General features: G+C 39.0%; 1 protein-coding gene across 4 annotated transcripts in view; it reads left to right on the forward strand.

Annotated features, from left to right (window-relative positions):
• UGGT2 (UDP-glucose glycoprotein glucosyltransferase 2) overlaps positions 1–19,105 on the forward strand; it is a 192,237-nt gene that overhangs the window by 111,180 nt on the left and 61,952 nt on the right. For all 4 annotated transcript variants that reach the window (XM_026493491.4, XM_057307574.1, XM_057307558.1 and 1 more), the window contains one exon: positions 3,157–3,281. In XM_026493491.4, coding sequence (XP_026349276.3) covers positions 3,157–3,281 — 125 coding nt within the window. The remainder of the gene's footprint in view (positions 1–3,156; positions 3,282–19,105) is intronic.

A 19,105-nucleotide genomic window follows, 5' to 3' on the forward strand; every position in this document is an offset into this window, starting at 1 on the left:
GAACGGTGAGGACAAAGGTCCGAAGGTGAGATGATTGCTGTGTGTTCTAGGAAGAGCAGGTAGAGGGAGAGTGGTCAGAAGAGAAGCTCAGAGAAGCAGCTGCCTCCCAGATGATGTAGGGTTTTATGGACCGTTCAAGGACTCTTGCTTTACGTTGAATGAGTCATGAAGCTCATAGTTCGGGGCAGAGGACGGACATGATCTGACTTATGTTCTGTTTGGATCTCTAGCAGCTGTTATATTGAGGACAAACTGTAGGGTGTCAGGAAGCCATTTGGGAGCTATTTCAGTAGTCCAGGTGGGAGCTGACAGCGGCTTGGACCAGAATGGCTCCAGCGGACATAGTGAGGAGTGGCTGTGGGATGTATTTTGGAGGAAGAGTGAACAGGAATTGCTGACAGACTTGACGTGGGATGTGAGAGAACTGTGTAAGTGGCAGAGTGGAGATGCCTTGTATTAAGGCGAGGAAGTCTGTAGACAGAGTGGGGTTGTTGAGGAGGAGTGGAAGGGGAAGGAGAGAGAGTCCACTCTGCACATTAGGAAGAGTTCAGCGGTCAGTTCTGGACCTCCTCCTAAGCTTGTTGAGTTGGCAATTGAATGTGTGAGTTGAACTCGGGAGAGGTTGGGGCTGGAGATAGATATTAAGTCCAATTATGTTGATTTTTGTGTTGGTTCATAGAAAATTATAATTTTATTGTATTATTTATGGAACTGTGACTCAAATAGAAAAGTATATCTGAAAAGAAGTACTGTGGCTTATGAGCTGTCATGTAATACTTAGTCTATTACTCTGTCTCAGAGTAATGCTTAAAAAGCACAGTAATCACAGCAATTGTAGCAGATAGTTACAACTCGGAACGAGATAGTTCAGTGCTTGAAATCTGACATTTTAGAATCACTCTTCATTCTGAACCCGTCCAAATATTTGTTAGAATTGAAACACACTCAAAGTCAAATTGTTAAATGCGATGATTAAAACTGGGGGGCAGCAATCATCTTATACTTTCTTACTATATGCTCACAAATTAAAAATTTATTTATTTTTAGTATTAAAATGCTAAATAACACTGTTACTATGATTGTAATAAATTTACTGTTATTAACTTACATGTTTACAAATTGGTGAAAGACAAGGGGTAGCAGAGAGTAGAGAAACAAGCAAGACCTTTTTCTTAGCCAAACAAATCTAGATTCAAATTCCATTTGCACCATTAATTATATGACCTTTATGAGACTTGGTTTGGAAATGTCATTTAGACAGACGGAATGATGACAGTCTATTTTACAGAGTCATAGAGATTAAATATACTTTTAAACCTAAAGCACATAAAACAGCCACAGACAGTAAATTTTCAGTAAATATTAATTCCTGTTTTCTCTTTAAATATTTAAAGGTTGTCATAAGAAATAGTGGATACATTTGTAGATTTGATTTGCATTACGCTTGCTGAGAGTCAGAATAGAATCAAGGCCAGTTGCTGAGGCCTCCATGATTGTAGAGAGATTTTTTAGCTCAGTATGTGGATGAACACTCTAACAGAGTTTTCTAAAATATTAATGAGCTGTCAAAGGAGGTAATGCATTTCTATTACAACAGTTATTCCGGATAACTGAAAAATCACATTTCCAAAATGTAGTAAAGAATAGATGGATAGGTTGGATAGGCACCAGGTAGGTTTTATTGTGTTTTTACAGGATTTTCAAGTTCAATATTCCTTTTTCCCAACTTGGACATTGTGTGAATTTTATACTATTGAAGTTACTTTATTCCACAACTATTATATTCAACTTTAAGTAGAAGAAATAAGACAGAAGAATCAAGTTTCTTCTAGCTGTTTCACACTATACTTACATAGGTGACATAGAACGAGTTCTCTGGTGAATTTTAATCAGTGAAGATAGCCAATCTAATTAACCCCTTAAAATAATATGAGATTATATTTCCTTTTTCCGAGTTATTAACAAAAGTGCTCCAATCGCTAGAGGTAGTATAGATAAAATTCAGCTCTTTTCCAGGCCTTTCCTAGTCATAGTCCATAAAATGCAACATTGAAAGTACTTTCAAAGTTACTTTGAAAGGGGGTACCAGATCTCAAGGCAAAGAAATGTTTGTATGTGTACTTTTAGTTTTATAGTGCCCGTTTTTTGCATTAAGAGCCCATGTTTTATGTTTAAAGTGAAACATGGTATTTGTTTAGCTGGAATGCTGACATCCCAGCTAAGATCACCTGTGATATGAGCAAATGAGGAGAGATTCAAGAACTTTATCAATTTTTAGAAAATATTAATTGCAGAAGCAGATGAAGGGGAAATGAGAAAGTCTGCTACAACCATTTTCTTCTGTCTTTTTACCAAGAAAAAAAATACTCGGAATGATATACTTTCTAGGTGTTTGTCATGAAGTGTAGTTGTTCAGTGCGTGAGACTGCATCAGGCCTACCTTCTACATCGGGGTTTGCGTTCATGATAGGATGATGACTGAACGTACTGCTTCCCCCAGGGAATGCTGATGGTTGTCGAGTTGTGGTCATTGTGATGGAATAGCCATCCTCCGAAATTAGGTATGTGGCAGTTTGACACCTTGCCCACCTCTAGAGTTACTGGTTTAAAGCTGACCTGCATGACCTTGCTGGGCTCCAAACCATTTATACAGCATCAGTGGGATGAAGATGGGTTGGTACGTTTAAGTAATTACATGATTTGTCTCTTGTTTTTTGTTTTTTCATTCCTTGTGTATGTGCTAATTCATACCGACATAGTGTAGACCACAATTTGTAGGTGAATAGAAAAACAAATTGAAAATAAAAGACTTATTAAATATAGACACTTGCTTGTATAACTTACCTTAGGACGGAAAGCCTTTGGTGTTTGGAAGCATTATGTTTCAAAGTAAAACTTTCAAATGGAAAAAATTTACTCCTTTTTAATTTTGTCAGTTTGATTTTGGTGTTTATGCAAATGTTATTTGAATATCAAAGTGAGAAACATTTTTTCTTCTTTGTTTCCCCGTAGATTTAGTAAATGGTGGGATTGATAGCCACCATCTGTTTAATCTGTAATCGGTTTTTGCTTAAATATCTATTTGATGAGAAAATATTTGTCCCAAACTGGTATCTTCTAGAAGGTATACAATAATGAAACTACTTTCATTTTAAGTTCTTAGGACCTTTAGATGAAAATTTCTATACAGAAGATTTTTACTTCTTGGAAAAAACAACATTTACTAATTTCGTAGAGAAAATTAAAGGCATTGTTGAAAATATGGACATCAGCTCAAAGAAGTAAGTATTTAAAATCCTAAGAGTAATTTATTTTGGGGGGTGCTATTTTGCAGCTTATTTTTTCTTTTTAGGATTAGAAAATGTTTCAAATACATGCATAAGACATAATAAGAGATATGTAGAGATATTTAAATAACAAAAAGCATCCATATACTCACCACCACCAAACTGTAGATGTTAATAGTTTTATTTGCCTTGGATCTTACTGTCCTTTTTGTTTCTTACCCACTCAGCCTGTCTCCATCTTCCTGAGACGTAACCATTTTCCTAAATGTTGTGTGTATGATTCCATATTTGTGTTTATGCTTTTGCTTCTTATGTGAATATCCATGATCAGTGTTGATTGTGTTGAATGCCTGACTTTTATAGAGAAATGCTATTTACTATAGGCTCCTTTGCGACTTCAGCTGGAGCTTTATCTACGTTCATGTATGTAGAACTAATTTCTTCATTTTAATTCCTTTTTTGTGTTTCATTTTATGAATATACTGTAGTTCGTTTATACAATCCAGTACTGAGATACAGTGAACTTGGCTTTAGTTTCTTACTGTTGTTACAGAAATGCTATAATGAACCAGCAGTGTGAGTTTCTCTGGAGCACAGGAGTGTTGCAGTTGGGTTGTAGGGTATGCATGTCCTCTGCTTTACTCCCGTACTGTTAAGTTCTGTCCTTTAAAACAGTTGCAACAATTAACACTTCCTCCAGAAACGTGAAAGTTCAGTTTCCCCAAGTTCTTACCAATACTTGGTGTTATCAGACTTGTTCATTTTTTTCTACCTGGTACATGTGAAATTGTGTCTTTTTTTATTTTTTATTTTATTTTTTTTTTTTTAAAGATTTTATTTATTTATTCGACAGAGATAGAGACAGCCAGCGAGAGAGGGAACACAAGCAGGGGGAGTGGGAGAGGAAGAAGCAGGCTCCTAGCAGAGGAGCCTGATGTGGGGCTCGATCCCAGAACGCCGGGATCACGCCCCGAGCCGAAGGCAGACGCTTAACCGCTGTGCCACCCAGGCGCCCCTGTGTCTTTTTTTAATTTGCATTTCTTTGACTTTTAGTAAAGTTGAGTATCTTTTCGTACAATTATTTACATTCATGTTTACTCTTCTGTAAAATACCCGTACGTGTCTTTTGCTTAGCTCTCTGTTGCATTATTTTCTTCTTTTAATGATGTATAAACATCTTCTGTGATTCTATATACTAATCTTTATCAATTGTATGTGCCTCACATATTATATTACAGTTTGTGACATGGCTATTTACTTTTTTATTGTAATTTCTTACCAGATATATAGACGTTTTTAATTTCGATGTCAAAATGTTGTCAGGATTTTTCCTTCATAGCTTATTTGTGGTGTGTGTGTGTGTGTGTGTGTGTGTGTAGGTTGTATAAGAATTTTCTCTAGCCTGAGTTCATAAAAATATTCTCCTTTATTTTCTTCTAGAAGTTTTACAGTTTTATTTATTTATTACTGATTTATATCTTTAATTCTTCTTGGATCTGCATTCTGTTGCACTGGTATACTGTCTTGGGCCTGTCCCACATTCCAGTTACCACAGCTTTATAAGAAATTTTGATACTGGATAGGAGAAATTCTCCTGCCTCTTCTTCAAAATTGTGTTGACTGTTTTGGGCTAGTTTTTCTGTATAAATATGATTAGGACTAGCATAACAAGTTTCATAAAAAAGTTCCTGGAATTTTAATGGGAATTTCTTTGAACTTATAGATTAGTTTAAGGAGACTTGCCATCTTCTAATAATATTAAATTACCCATCTATTAAATAAATACATGTATTGTTTATATATAGCTATAAAAATGTATAATATACTATAGACAACATAATATTATATAATATATAAAATAATATAGGTATATAACTTGGTGTATATGGTATATAATTGTGGCTTATGATTTATCTATAAGCATATATATGAGAATATGTAGGTAGACAGTTAGACACACTTACTTAGTGTTCCTTTTGGGTCCTTCACTGAAGCTTCCATTTTTTCCCATGAGGTCTTACACATCTATTTTTGGATTTATTCCCTTGTACTTTATGCTTTTAGCTCATATTGTAAATGGTATATTTTAAGTTACCTTTTCAAATTATTTAATGCTAAATTATAGGAACAATATTAGGTTCTGTATTGATCTTCCTTGCTTGACTGTCTTAATTTTTGTAACATTTTGTCTAATATTAGACACTCATGTCATTTGTGAATTTTAATAGCTTGTTCCTTAACTTCCAGCTTTTAAAACATCTCATTTATGTTGGCCTTTCTCTTGATTTAGTTTGCTTAATTTAGCAGAAGATATATCTATTTTACTAGACTTACCTTACTTACTTTTCATATATGTGGATTTAGGACATGGCAAGCTGCTAATTTTTGGCTTTGTTTTGTTTTTTATCAGTTTCAGTTCTTTGTTATTTCTTTTTAATCTGTTCTCTTTTATAAACTTCTTAAGTTGAATTCATAGCTTACTAATATCACATTTTTCCCTTACATATCTTTAAATTACTGGCTTCAAGCATCTCTCTAAACACTTATTTAGTTGTATCACATAAGATTTAAAATATAAATATTTCATTATGATTCCGTGCTAATATGTTCAAATTTCTGTTTTGGTTTTTTTAACATTTGTTTATTTAAGATGTTTTTAAATATTTATGGTTGTTGGCTTCAATAAGGCAAATTCGTGGCCCATTTTATTGTTTTTATCTTCTCCATATAGAATTGTGCCTGGATCTTGTTAGACACCCAATAAATATTTATTGAATAAATAATAAGATGTGCTTTAAATTTTTTAGATGGCACAGTGTGTAATTGATTTCCAGTTTGTTTTGAACTGTGATTAGAGAACACGGTTTATGAACATCAGTTATTTAATATTTATTTCTCTCAGTTTTGTGAGATAGGGTTCATTTTTATCATTGTTTCGTGTTTGATTTTTTTAAAGGCATATTCTCTAGTCATGTGTAAGATTGTACACATCTCTATTATATTGAACATGCTGGTTTTTTCCCAACCATCGAAATACTGAATTTCTCTGTTTTAAGGTCAGTTACCAAAAGGAGTTTGTTAAAACACTGCTAGGATTATGGATCTCTCATTTAATTTGTGTAACTTTGTCAATTTTTGTTTTATTTTTTTTTTTTTTTTTTTTTAAATTAATAATGATTTTTTATTATATTATGTTAGTCACCATACAGTACATCCCCGGTTTTCGATGTAAGGCTCGATGATTCATTAGTTGTGTATAACACCCAGTGCACCATGCAATATGTGCCCTCCTTACTACCCATCACCGGTCTATCCCATTCCCCCACCCCCCTCCCCTCTGTAGCCCTCAGTTTGTTTCTCATAGTCCATAGTCTTTCATGTTTCATTCCCCCTTCTGATTACCCCCCCTTCCTTTATCCCTTTCTTCCCCTACTGATCATTCTAGTTCTTATGTTCCATAGATGAGAGAAATCATATGATAGTTGTCTTTCTCTGCTTGACTTATTTCACTAAGCATTATCTCCTCCAGTGCCGTCCATGTTGTAGCAAATGTTGAGAACTCATTCTTTCTGATTGCTGAGTAATATTCCATTGTATATATGGACCACAACTTCTTAATCCAGTCATCTGTTGCAGGGCATCTCGGCTCCTTCCACGATTTAGCTATTGTGGACATTGCTGCTATGAACATTGGGGTGCATATGGCCCTTCTCTTCACTACGTCTGTATCTTTGGGGTAAACACCCAGTAGCGCAATGGCTGGATCATAGGGTAGCTCAATTTTTAACTTTTTAAGGGACCTCCACACGGTTTTCCAGAGTGGCTGTACCAACTTGCATTCCCACCAACAATGTAGGAGGGATCCCCTTTCTCCACATCCTCTCCAACAATTGTTGTTTCTTGCCTTGTCTATTTTTGCCATTCTAACTGGCGTAAGGTGGTATCTCAGTGTGGTTTTGATTTGAATTTCCTTGATGGCTAATGATTTTGAACATTTTTTCATGTGTCTGTTAGCCATTTGTATGTCTTCATTGGAAAAGTGTCTGTTCATATCTTCTGCCCATTTTTTGATTTGTTTATTTGTTTCTCGTGTATTGAGTTTGAGAAGTTCTTTGTAGATCTTGATACCAGTCCTTTATCTGTAGTGTCATTTGCAAATATATTCTCCCATTCCGTGGGCTGCCTCTTAGTTTTTCTGACTGTTTCCTTGGATGTGCAGAAACTTTTAATCTTGATGAAGTCCCATAAATTCATTTTATCTTTTGTTTCTCTTGCCTTTGGGGATGTGTCATGAAAAAGGTTGCTTTGGCTGATGTCGTAGAGGTTGCTGCCTATGTTCTCCTCTAGAATTTTGATGGATTCCTGTCTCACATCGAGGTCTTTCATCCATTTGGAGTTTATTTTTGTGTATGGTGTGAGATAGTGGTCAAGTTTCATTCTTTTGCATGTAGCTGTCCAATTTTCCCAGCACCATTTATTGAAGAGACTGTCTTTTTCCCACCAGATGTTTTTTCCTGCTTTATCAAATATTAGTTGCCCAAAGAGCTGAGGGTCCATTTCTGGGCTCTCTATTCTGTTCCATTGGTCTATGTGTCTGTTTTTGTGCCAGTACCATGCTGTCTTTGTGATCACAGCTTTGTAGTACAGCTCGAAGTCCGGCATTGTGATACCCCCAGCTTTGTTTTTCCTTTTCAACAGTTCCTTGGAGATTCGGGGTCTTTTCTGGTTCCATACAAATTTAAGGACTATTTGTTCCAGTTCTTTGAAAAACGTTCTCGGTATTTTGATCGGGATAGCATTGAAAGTGTAGATTGCTCTGGGTAGCATGGACATTTTAACTATGTTAATTCTTCCGATCCATGAGCATGGAATATCTTTCCATCTTTTTATGTCTTCCTCAATGTCTTTTAAGAGTGATTTATAGTTTCTAGAATAAAGGTCCTTTACGTCTCTGGTTAAGTTAATTCCAAGGTAACGTATGGTTTTTGGTGCTATTGTAAATGGGATGGATTCCCTGATTTCTCTTTCTTCGTTCTCGTTATTCGTGTACAGAAATGCAACTGATTTCTGAGCATTGATTTTGTATCCCGCCACGTTACTGAATTGCTCTATAACTTCTAATAGTTTGGGAGTGGCTTCTTTTGGGTTTTCCATATAGAGTATCATGTCGTCTGCGAAGAGAGACATTTTGACTTCTTCTTTGCCGATTTGAATACCTTTGATCCCTTTTTGTTGTCTGATTGCTGTTGCAAGGACTTCTAGTACTATGTTGAATAATAGTGGCGAGAGTGGGCATCCTTGTCGTGTTCCTGATCTTAAGGGAAAGGCTTCCAGCTTTTCCCCATTGAGAATAATATTTGCAGTAGGCTTTTCATAGATGGCTTTTATGAGATTGAGAAATGTACCTTCTATTCCTACACTCTGAAGGGTTTTAATCAGGAAAGGATGCTGTATTTTGTCAAATGCTTTTTCGGCATCAATTGAGAGGATCATATGGTTCTTGAGTCTTTTCTTGTTGATATGATGTATCACGCTGATTGATTTGCGAATATTGAACCACGCTTGCATCCCAGGTATGAATCCCACTTGATCGTGGTGGATAATCCTTTTAATGAACTGTTGGATTCTATTAGCAAGTATCTTGTTGAGGATTTTGGCGTCCATATTCATTAGGGAAATCGGTCTGTAATTCTCCTTTTTGAGGGGGTCTTTGCCTGGTTTGGGGATCAAGGTAATATTGGCCTCATAGAATGAGTTTGGTAGCTTTCCTTCTGTTTCTATTTTTTGAAATAGCTTTAGGAGAATAGGTATTATTTCCTCTTTGAATGTTTGGTAGAATTCCCCAGGAAAACCATCCGGGCCTGGAGTTTTGTTATTTGGAAGGTTGTTTATCACTGACTCAATTTCTTCATAATTAATTGGCCTGTTTAAGAAATCAATTTCTTCCTTTTTCAATCTTGGTAGTTTATAGGTTTCCAGGAAGGATTCCATCTCTTCCAGATTGCTTAGTTTATTGGCATATAGCTGTTGATAAAAATTTCTAATAATCCTTCCAATTTCAGTGGTGTTCGTCGTGACCTCTCCTTTTTCATTCATAATTTTAATAATCTGGGTCCTTTCTCTTTTCTTTTGGATAAGTCTTGCCAGTGGTCTGTCAATTTTATTGATTCTCTCCAAGAACCAGCTTCTAGTCCTGTTGATCTGCTCTACTGTACTTCTGGTTTCTGCTTGATTGATTTCAGCTCTAATTTTGGTCAACTGCTTCCTCGTGCGTGGATTAGGCCTGTCCCTCTGTTGCTGTTCCAGCTTCTTGAGGTGAGAATATAAAAACTGCATTTTAGATTTTTCTATTCTTTTGAGTGAGGCTTGGATGGCTATGTATTTCCCCCTTAGGACTGCCTTTGCAGTATCCCATAGGTTTTGGACTGTTGTATTTTCATTCTCATTGGTCTCCATAAATTGTTTAATTTGATTTTTGATTTCCTGGTTTATCGAGTCATTCCTGAGCAGGATGGTTCTTAGTCTCCAAGTGTTTGAGTTTCTTCCAAATTTTTCCTTGTGGTTGAGTTCCAATTTCAGAGCGTTGTGGTCTGAGAATATGCAGGGGATAATTTCAATCTTTTGGTATCGGCTGAGACCTGTTTTGTGTCCCAGAACATGGTCTATTCTTGAAAATGTTCCATGGGCATTAGAATAGAATGAGTATTCTTTGGTTCTGGGGTGTAGTGTTCTATATATATCTAAGAGGTCCAACTCGTCGAGTGTGGCATTCAAAGCCTTTGATTCTTTGCTTAGTTTTTGCCAGGGTGTTCTGTCTATTTCTGAGAGTGGAGTGTTGAGGTCCCCTACTATTAATGTATTTTTATCTATATGTCTCTTTATTCTGGTTAAGAGTTGGCTTGTGTATCTTGCTGCTCCCCTGTTGGGGGCATATATATTTATAATTGTCATATCCACTTGTTGAATACTTCCTTTAAGAATAATATAGTGCCCTTCTGCATCTCTAACTATAGTCTGTAGTTTAAAATCCAATTTATCTGATATGAGAATTGCTACCCCAGCTTTCTTTTGAGGTCCATTTGCGTGAAAGATGGTACTCCATCCCCTTACTCTCAGTCTGAATGCATCTTTGGGTTCGAAATGAGTCTCTTGAAGACAGCAAATGGATGGGTCATTTCTTTTTATCCAATCTGCAACCCTGTGGCGTTTGAAACCAGAATTCAAACCATTAATGTTCAGGCTGAGTACTGAGAGATATGCTTTTAATTCTGCCATGTTGTCAGTAAAGTCTTTGTTTGTATTGGCTGTGACTTTCTGTTTTGTATCACTCTTGGGGCCTTTTTACTTTTATAGAACCCCCCGTAATACCTCCTGTAGGGCTGGTTTCGTGGTTACGAAATTGGCTAGTGACTGTCGATTCTGAAATGTCTTTATTTCTCCATCAATTCTGAATGACAGCCTTGCTGGATAAAGGATCCTTGGCTGCATGTTTTTCTCTGAAAGAGCTTTAAAAATGCTCCCCCAACCCTTTCTCTCATTCCAGGTCTGTGTAGACAGGTCTGATGTAATTCTGATGCCTTTGCCTTGGTACGTGAGAAATTTCTTTGCCCTGGCCGCTTTCAATACTGTTTCTTTGGATCTCATATTTGCGAATTGCACTATGACGTGACGTGGTGTAGGTCTGTCATGGTTGAGCTTGGGAGGGGTCCTCTCTGCCTCTTGGACACGAATTTTTGTTTCCCTTGCTAGATTAGGGAAGTTTTCAGCTACAATTTGTTCAAATATCTCTTCTAGACCTCTGTTTTTCTCCACCCCCTCAGGGATGCCGATGATTCTAACATTGGATCGTTTCGTTGAGTCAGTAATCTCCCGTAGCCAACATTCGTGGGCGTGGATTTTTTTAAGACCATCTTCTAATTTTATTTTTTCCTCTATTAACCCATCCTCCAATTCACTAACCCTTTCCTCCGCTTCCGTGACCCTGGCCGTCAGAGCCTCTAGTTTTGCCTGCATTTGGCTCATAGAATTTTTAATTTCTGTCAAATTCGCTCTCATTTCCGCCCTTAGGGATTGTATATTCTCAGTAATATTTTCCTGAATACTTTTTTCAAGTCTACTCATTATCTTGACCATTGTTACTCTGAATTCCATTTCTGATAATTTGGTTACATCCATATCCGTTACTTCTGTGGCAGAGGCCCCTGACTCACTGTCTTTTCTTTGCTGGGGGGGGCTTCTCCTTCTTGTCATTCTGATGAAGAGAGGTTGCGGGGTTTCCAGAGCCCAAAATTATTGACTGGGTCCCAGGCCGTGCCTCTTGTTTTATAGGGATCTTAGAGATGTGGGCTTCTTCTTTAAAGATTTTATTTATTTACTTATCTGAGAGAGGGAGACAGACAGTCAGCAAGAACGAAACAGAAGCAGGGGAGTGAGAGAGGAAGAAGCAGGCTCCCAGCGGAGGAGCCCGATGAGGGACTCCTTTCCGGAACGCCAGGATCACGCCCTAAGCCGAAGACAGGCGCTCAATGACGGCGCCACCCAGGCGCCTCCGGTTGTGGGCTTCTTGATTTTTCAGCCTGCCTTCTGTGTTCTGGGGGAGGGGCCTGCCGCGCCGATACTCAGGCAACCCTATTTGGTTAGAGTCTCCGTGTCCCCTGCGAGGGAGGATGCGGATGGGCACTCTCTGAGCCGATATTTCCAGGCTTTTGTTCTCTGGCGGCTTTCCCTGGCGGCCGGCTATGCCTCTTCTGAGGGTCAGAGCAGCAGAGGCTGCATTGTCGCAGAACAGAGGGATTGCGGCCCGTTCTCCACTGATGTTCCGGCCACTTTAACTCTGTTACTGTTGGTGCTGCTCAACCCTGCGGCGTCCCGGGATGTGCGCACCAACTCGGCGACCCTGCCCTCACTTCCAGGGCCGGCGCGTCTCTGTCCTTTGTGTTTCTAATGCCGCCAGCCGCCGGCCGCCCAGTCTCTGTCCTTTGTGTTTCTAATGCCGCCAGCCACCGGCCCGCGCGTCTCTGTCCTTTGTGTTTCTAATGCCGCCAGCCACCGGCCGCCCCGCGCGCTCCCGGGTCTCCCGGTCTCAGTCTATGCCCGGTGAGCACACCTCGATTCCGGAGTTTCGTGAGAAGCCTGGTGGCGCGCGCACCCGGTTCAGGGTCTCAGTCTGCTGTTTCGCGGGTGCCGACCGCGAGTCCGCCCGCTCCCCCGTGCAGGTGGCCCGCCAGCCGCCAGCCGCCCCGCGCGCGCTCCGGGAGTTCCCGGTCTCAGTCTGGATCCCGTGAGCACACCGGGATTCCGGTGTTCCGGGAGATGCCTGGTGGCGCGCGCGCGTTCACGGCTCACCGGTCTCAGTCCGCTCTCTCGCGGGTGCCCTCTGTGTGTCCCCCGCTCCCCCGTGCAGGTGGCTGCCGCTTCCCGGCGCCCAAACGCGGCGGCTCCCTCCCCCTTCCGTTTATCTTCCGATATCCGTGCACGGTTTACAGCTCCCCTCTTCGTACCTCAATACTCAGCGCTGGAGATGTTCATTTGTAGAGATCCAGATGCATCATCCTGCGTCTCAGGCTGATTCCGTGGTTATTTAGGCTGGTCTGGTACCTATCCAGCTCGACTCAGGGGACCGGCTGAAAAAGGGGTCCCCTACTCCTCCCTCAATTTTTGTTTTAAATATTTTAAGCTATAGTCGTGTATACCCTGATTCAAAACAGTTACATTTCTAGTGACTTGTTCCCTTTATCGTTACATAAATTACTTCTTTCCTAATAATTATTTTGTCTTAAAGTCTGTGGCATCTTATATTTAAGCCACATCAACATTCTTTTTTGTTAATGTTTTTCTGTTACAACTTTTTCCATTTTTTACTCCAGTGTACCCCTGCCTCTTGTAGCATACAGCTAGGCTTTGAGGTGGTTCCTGCCAGAACTCAAAGTTCTGATTCTTCGTCTTGAGTACAGAATTCTGATCCAGATGAAATGGATGTCCTTACTTAATCTGTCAGTTAGGAAATGATGTTACCATAGAAAATGATAAATAAAGTCATAAAGTAAGGGCTTTTCTGCAGCAAAGAGATAATATCCACAGTTATTTTCAAGTGGAATAAAACGAAAGAAAACTTTAAAAAGAAAAAAAAGTTATTTTTTAGTTAAATAATTTAGGTCTAGTATATGTTGGAAAGTATATATAATGCAATAGTTTTTAGATTTTGTGAGTATATTGCGAACATTTCAGAGCTAATTTTTTAATCTTATTTGGTAAAAAATACAGTTTTAAGTAAGTTTGAGAAACTATTTCAGCCACTTTAAAGGTGCATTTCACACCAAAATCACCACCCAAACAAAAACCAATAACATGAAGCTATAAGAACATCCCCTCTGGTTGAAGTCGTTGCGTGTGCACACACAAGGCTAAACAAGTCGTGATGTGGTTGGATAAATTCATAGTTGCCTCAGTATGAGCATATGCTTACGACACGCGGCCTTGTTTTCATACTTTCCAAGAGTTAGCGACTAGGAAGGTGGGCTCTGGTTGCAGAAGGCCGAGTCCTTGCAAAGCTCCCCTAGGAGCACATGATAGCTGCTCCTGTAGCAGAGTGATCACTGCTTGCTCGGCTCTCAGCGAGGTCTCCACTCCTCAGACAGGAGGCGTGGAGCTCCTCGTTCTGTACACCTCTTCAGTTCTTGGCAAAAAGAGAAAAACTGACTTGGATACCACCATATTCAGAGCATCTACAAAAACGTTGTTTGGGCCCCAAATTTCCCTTTCCTCATTTCTTCCTCTCTCAGTGCATATGGTCTCCTTGAAACACAGGGAGCATGTTTGACCACATTTCCTGCGTTGTGCCTCCAATTTCACATATTAGAGACTACATGGCTGATAAAATACCTTTCAGGCAGTTTAGAGATTTGGGTCTCGATTAATTCATTCATTTTATGTATGTTTATTAAATGGCCATTAAGCAAAGTCCTACATGTCAGAACCTGATAGCCCAGTAAAAAATGATATAGCAGAGAGACACAGGTTCTCAACCACTCTGAATCTAAATTTCTTTATAAAATGGAAGTACTTTTTCTTTCTTTTCTTTTTCCTCTTCTCTCCAAAAACTTGTCTTAACGTTCAGCCAACATTTTCTGCCCCAGTGTATCAATGAACATATAATACATTTCCTCTATCATGGACTTTCAAATTTGGTTATATGTAATATAGGTGTTTGTTTTATGCAGTTTTAATTAGTTTTCAAACTAATTTGTAACCATAGAAGTCTGGACTTCTTAATTATATTAAAAATTCCCCCTTTAGTTCTTTCTGTCCTTCTTTCTTTCCTTGTGTGTGTCCCACTGCTTGCACACATGAACAGCACTCAGCAAATACTGCCTCAAATTGAATGATTCAGCACATTCTTATGGACACTGCTGAGAACACCACTTGTAAGTCTTTAAAGATCATATCATAAGGAAAGCAGGATGGTTTTTATTTTTTTTATTTTTTTAATGTTTTTTTATTATATTATGTTAGTCACCATACAGTAAGTCCCTGGTTTTTGATGTAAAGTTCGATGATTCATTAGTTGCGTATAACACCCAGTGCACCATGCAATACGTGCCCTCCAGTCATCTGTTGAAGGGCATCTCGGTTCCTTCCATGATTTAGCTATTGTGGACCATGCTGCTATGAACATTGGGGTACATATAGCCCTTCTCTTCACTATGTCTGTATCTTTGGGGTAAATACCCAGTAGTGCAATGGCTGGGTCATAGGGTAGCTCAATTTTTTACTTTTTAAGGGACCTCCACACTGTTTTCCAGAGTGGCTGTACCAACTTGCATTCCCACCAACAATGTAGGAGGGATCCCCTTTCTCCACATCCTCTCCAGCAATTGTTGTTTCTTGCCTTGTCAATTTTTGCCATTCTAACTGGCGTAAGGTGGTATCTTAGTGTGGTTTTGATTTGAATTTCCCTGATGGCTAATGATTTTGAACATTTTTTCATGTGTCTGTTAGCCATTTGTATGTCTTCATTGGAAAAGTGTCTGTTCATATCTTCTGCCCATTTTATGATTTATTTGTTTCTTGTGTATTGAGTTTGGGAAGTTCTTTGTAGATCTTGGATACCAATCTTTTATATGTAGTATCATTTGCAGATATATTCTCCCATTCCGTGGGCTGCCTCTTAGTTTTTTTGACTGTTTCCTTGGCTGTGCAAAAGCTTTTGATCTTGATGAAGTCCCACAAGTTCATTTTATCTTTTGTTTCTCTTGCCTTTGGAGATGTGTCATGAAAAAGGTTGCTTTGGCCGATGTCATAGAGGTTGCTGCCTATGTTCTCCTCTAGGATTTTGATGGATTCCTGTCTCACATCGAGGTCTTTCATCCATTTGGAGTTTATCTTTGTGTATGGTGTGAGAGAGTGGTCAAGTTTCATTCTTTTGCATGTAGCTGTCCAATTTTTCCAGCACCATTTACTGAAGAGACTGTCTTTTTTCCACCAGATGTTTTTTCCTGCTTTATCAAAGATTAGTTGCCCAAAGAGCCGAGGGTCCATCTGGGTTCTCTATTCTGTTCCATTGGTCTATGTGCCTGTTTTTGTACCAGTACCATGCTGTCTTTCTGATCGCAGCTTTGTAGTACAGCTCGAAATCTGGCATTGTGATGCCCCCGGCTTTGTTTTTCCTTTTCAACAGTTCCTTGGCGATTCGGGGCCTTTTCTGGTTCCATACAAATTTAAGGACCATTTGTTCTAGTTCTTTGAAAAATGTCATCGGTATTTTGATTGGGATAGCATTGAAAGTGTAGATTGCTCTGGGTAGCATGGACATTTTAACTATGTTAATTCTTCCGATCCATGAGCATGGAATATTTTTCCATCTTTTTGTGTCTTCCTCAATGTCTTTCAAGAGTGATTTATAGTTTCTAGAATATAGATCCTTTACCTCTCTGGTTAAGTTAATTCCAAGGTAACGTATGGTTTTCGGTGCTATTGTAAATGGGATGGGTTCCTTAATTTCTCTTTCTTCAGTCTCATTATTCGTGTATAGAAATGCACCTGATTTCTGAGCATTGATTTTGTATCCCGCCACATTACTGAATTGCTCTATAACTTCTAATAGTTTGGGAGTGGCTTCTTTTGGGTTTTCCATATAGAGTATCATGTCATCTGCAAAGAGAGACAGTTTGACTTCTTCTTTGCCGATTTGGATACCTTTTATCCCTTTTTGTTGTCTGATTGCTGTTGCAAGGACTTCTAGTACTATGTTGAATAATAGTGGCGAGAGTGGGCATCCTTGTTGTGTTCCTGATCTTAAGGGAAAGGCTTCCAGCTTTTCCCCATTGAGTATAATATTTGCTGTAGGCTTTTCATAGATGGTTTTTATGAGATTGAGGAATGTACCCTCTATCCCTACACTCTGAAGGGTTTTAATCAGGAAAGGATGCTGTATTTTGTCAAATGCTTTTTCTGCATCTATTGAGAGAATCATATGATTTTTGGCTTTTTCCTTCTGGATAGAATCTAAGACACCGATCGGTTTGCAAATGTTGAACCACCCTTGCATCCCAGGGATGAATCCCACTTGGTCATGATGGATAATCCTTTTAATGTACTGTTGGATTCTAATAGCCAGGATCTTGTTGAGAATTTTGGCATCCATATTCATTAGGGAAATCGGTCTGTAATTCTCCTTTTTGATGAGGTCTTTGCCTAGTTTGGGGATCAAGGTAATATTGGCCTCATAAAATGAGTTTGATAGCTTTCCTTCTGTTTCTATTTTTTGAAATAGCTTTAGGAGAATAGGTATTTCTTCTTTGAATGTTTGGTAGAATTCCCCAGGAAAACCATCCGGGCCTGGAGTTTTGTTTTTTGGAAGGTTGTTTATCACTCTTTCAATCTCTTCATAATTAATTGGCCTGTTTAAAAAATCAATTTCTTCCTGTTTCAGGCTTGGTAGTTTATAGGTTTCCAGGAAGTCCGCCATCTCTTCCAGATTGCTTAATTTATTGGCATAAAGCTGTTGATAAAAGTTTCTAATAATCCTTCCAATTTCATTGGTGTTGTTTGTGACCTCTCCTTTTTCATTCATAATTTTATTAATTTGGGTCCTTTCTCTTTTGTTTTGGGTAAGTCTTGCCAGTGGTCTGTCAATTTTATTCTTTCAAAGAACCAGCTTCTAGTTCTGTTGATCTGCTCTACTGTACTGGTTTCTAATTCATTGATTTCTGCTCTAATCTTGGTCAACTGCTTCCTCATGCGTGGATTAGGCCTGTCCCTCTGTTGCTGTTCCAGCTTCTTGAGGTGAGAGTATAAAAACTGCATTTTAGATTTTTCTATTCTTTTGAGTGAGGCTTGGATGGCTATGTATTTTCCCCTTAGGACTGCCTTTGCAGTATCCCATAGGTTTTAGACCGTTGTGTTTTCGTTCTCATTGGTCTCCATAAATTGTTTAAATTGATTTTGGATTTCCTGGTTTATCAAATCATTCCTGAGCAGGATGGTTCTTAGTCTCCAAGTGTTTGAGTTTCTTCCAAGTTTTTCCTTATGGTTGAGTTCCAATTTCAAAGCGTTGTGGTCTGAGAATATGCAGGGAATAATTTCAGCCTTTTGGTGTCAGTTGAGACCTGTTTTGTGACCCAGCACATGGTCTATTCTTGAGAATGTTCAATGGGCATTAGAATAGAATAAGTACTCTTTGGTTCTGGGGTGTAGTGTTCTATATATATCTATGAGGTCCAACCTGTCGAGTATGGTTGTTTCTTTGTTGATTTCTTGCTTAGGTGATCTGTCTATTGCTGATAGTGGAGTGTTGAGGTCCCCTACTATTAACATATTTTTATGTATATGTCTCTTTATTCTGGTTAAGAGTTGGCTTGTGTATCTTGCTGCTCCCCTGTTGGGGGCATATATATTTATAATTGTCATATCCACTTGTTGGATACATCCTTTAAGAATAATATAGTGCCCTTCTGTGTCTCTAACTATAGTCTTTAGTTTAAAATCCAATCTGTCTGATATGAGAATTGCTACCCCAGCTTTCTTTTGAGGTCCACTGGCGTGAAAGATGGTATTCCATCCCTTTACTTTCAGTCTGAATGTATCTTTAGGTTCAAAATGAGTCTCTTGTAGACAGCAAATGGATGGGTCATGTCTTTTTATCCAATCTGCAACCCTGCGGCGTTTTATGGGAGCATTTAGGCCATTTACATTGAGACTGATTATTGAGAGATAGGATTTTAATGATGCCATGTTGCCAGTAAAGTCTTTGTTTCTGTAGATTGTGACTTTCTGTTCTGTACCACTCTTGGGGCTTTTTACTTTTATAGAACCCCCCCCCCTTAATATCTCCTGTAGGGCTGGTTTCGTGGTTACGAAATTGGTCAATGACTGGCAATTCTAGAAGGTCTTTATTTCTCCATCAATTCTGAATGACAGCCTTGCTGGATAAAGGATCCTTGGCTGCCTGTTTTTCTCTGAAAGAGCTTTAAAAATGCCCCCCCAACCGTTTCTCTCATTCCAGGTCTGTGTAGACAGGTCTGACATAATTCTGATACCTTTGCCTTGGTATGTGAGAAATTTCTTTGCCCTGGCCACTTTCAATACTGTATCCTTGGATCTAACATTTGCGAAATGCACTATGACGTGACGTGGCATAGGTTTGTCGTGGTTGAGCTTGGGAGGGGTCCTCTCTGCCTCTTGGACATGAATGCTTGTTTCCTTTGCTAGATTAGGGAAGTTTTCAGCTACAATTTGTTCAAATATCTCTCCTAGACCTCTGTTTTTCTCCACCCCCTTGGGGATACCGATGATTCTGACATTGGAACGTTTCATTGGGT

The sequence above is a fragment of the Ursus arctos genome, unplaced genomic scaffold (genome assembly GCF_023065955.2).
Source record: "Ursus arctos isolate Adak ecotype North America unplaced genomic scaffold, UrsArc2.0 scaffold_10, whole genome shotgun sequence".
Lineage (NCBI taxonomy): Eukaryota > Metazoa > Chordata > Mammalia > Carnivora > Ursidae > Ursus > Ursus arctos.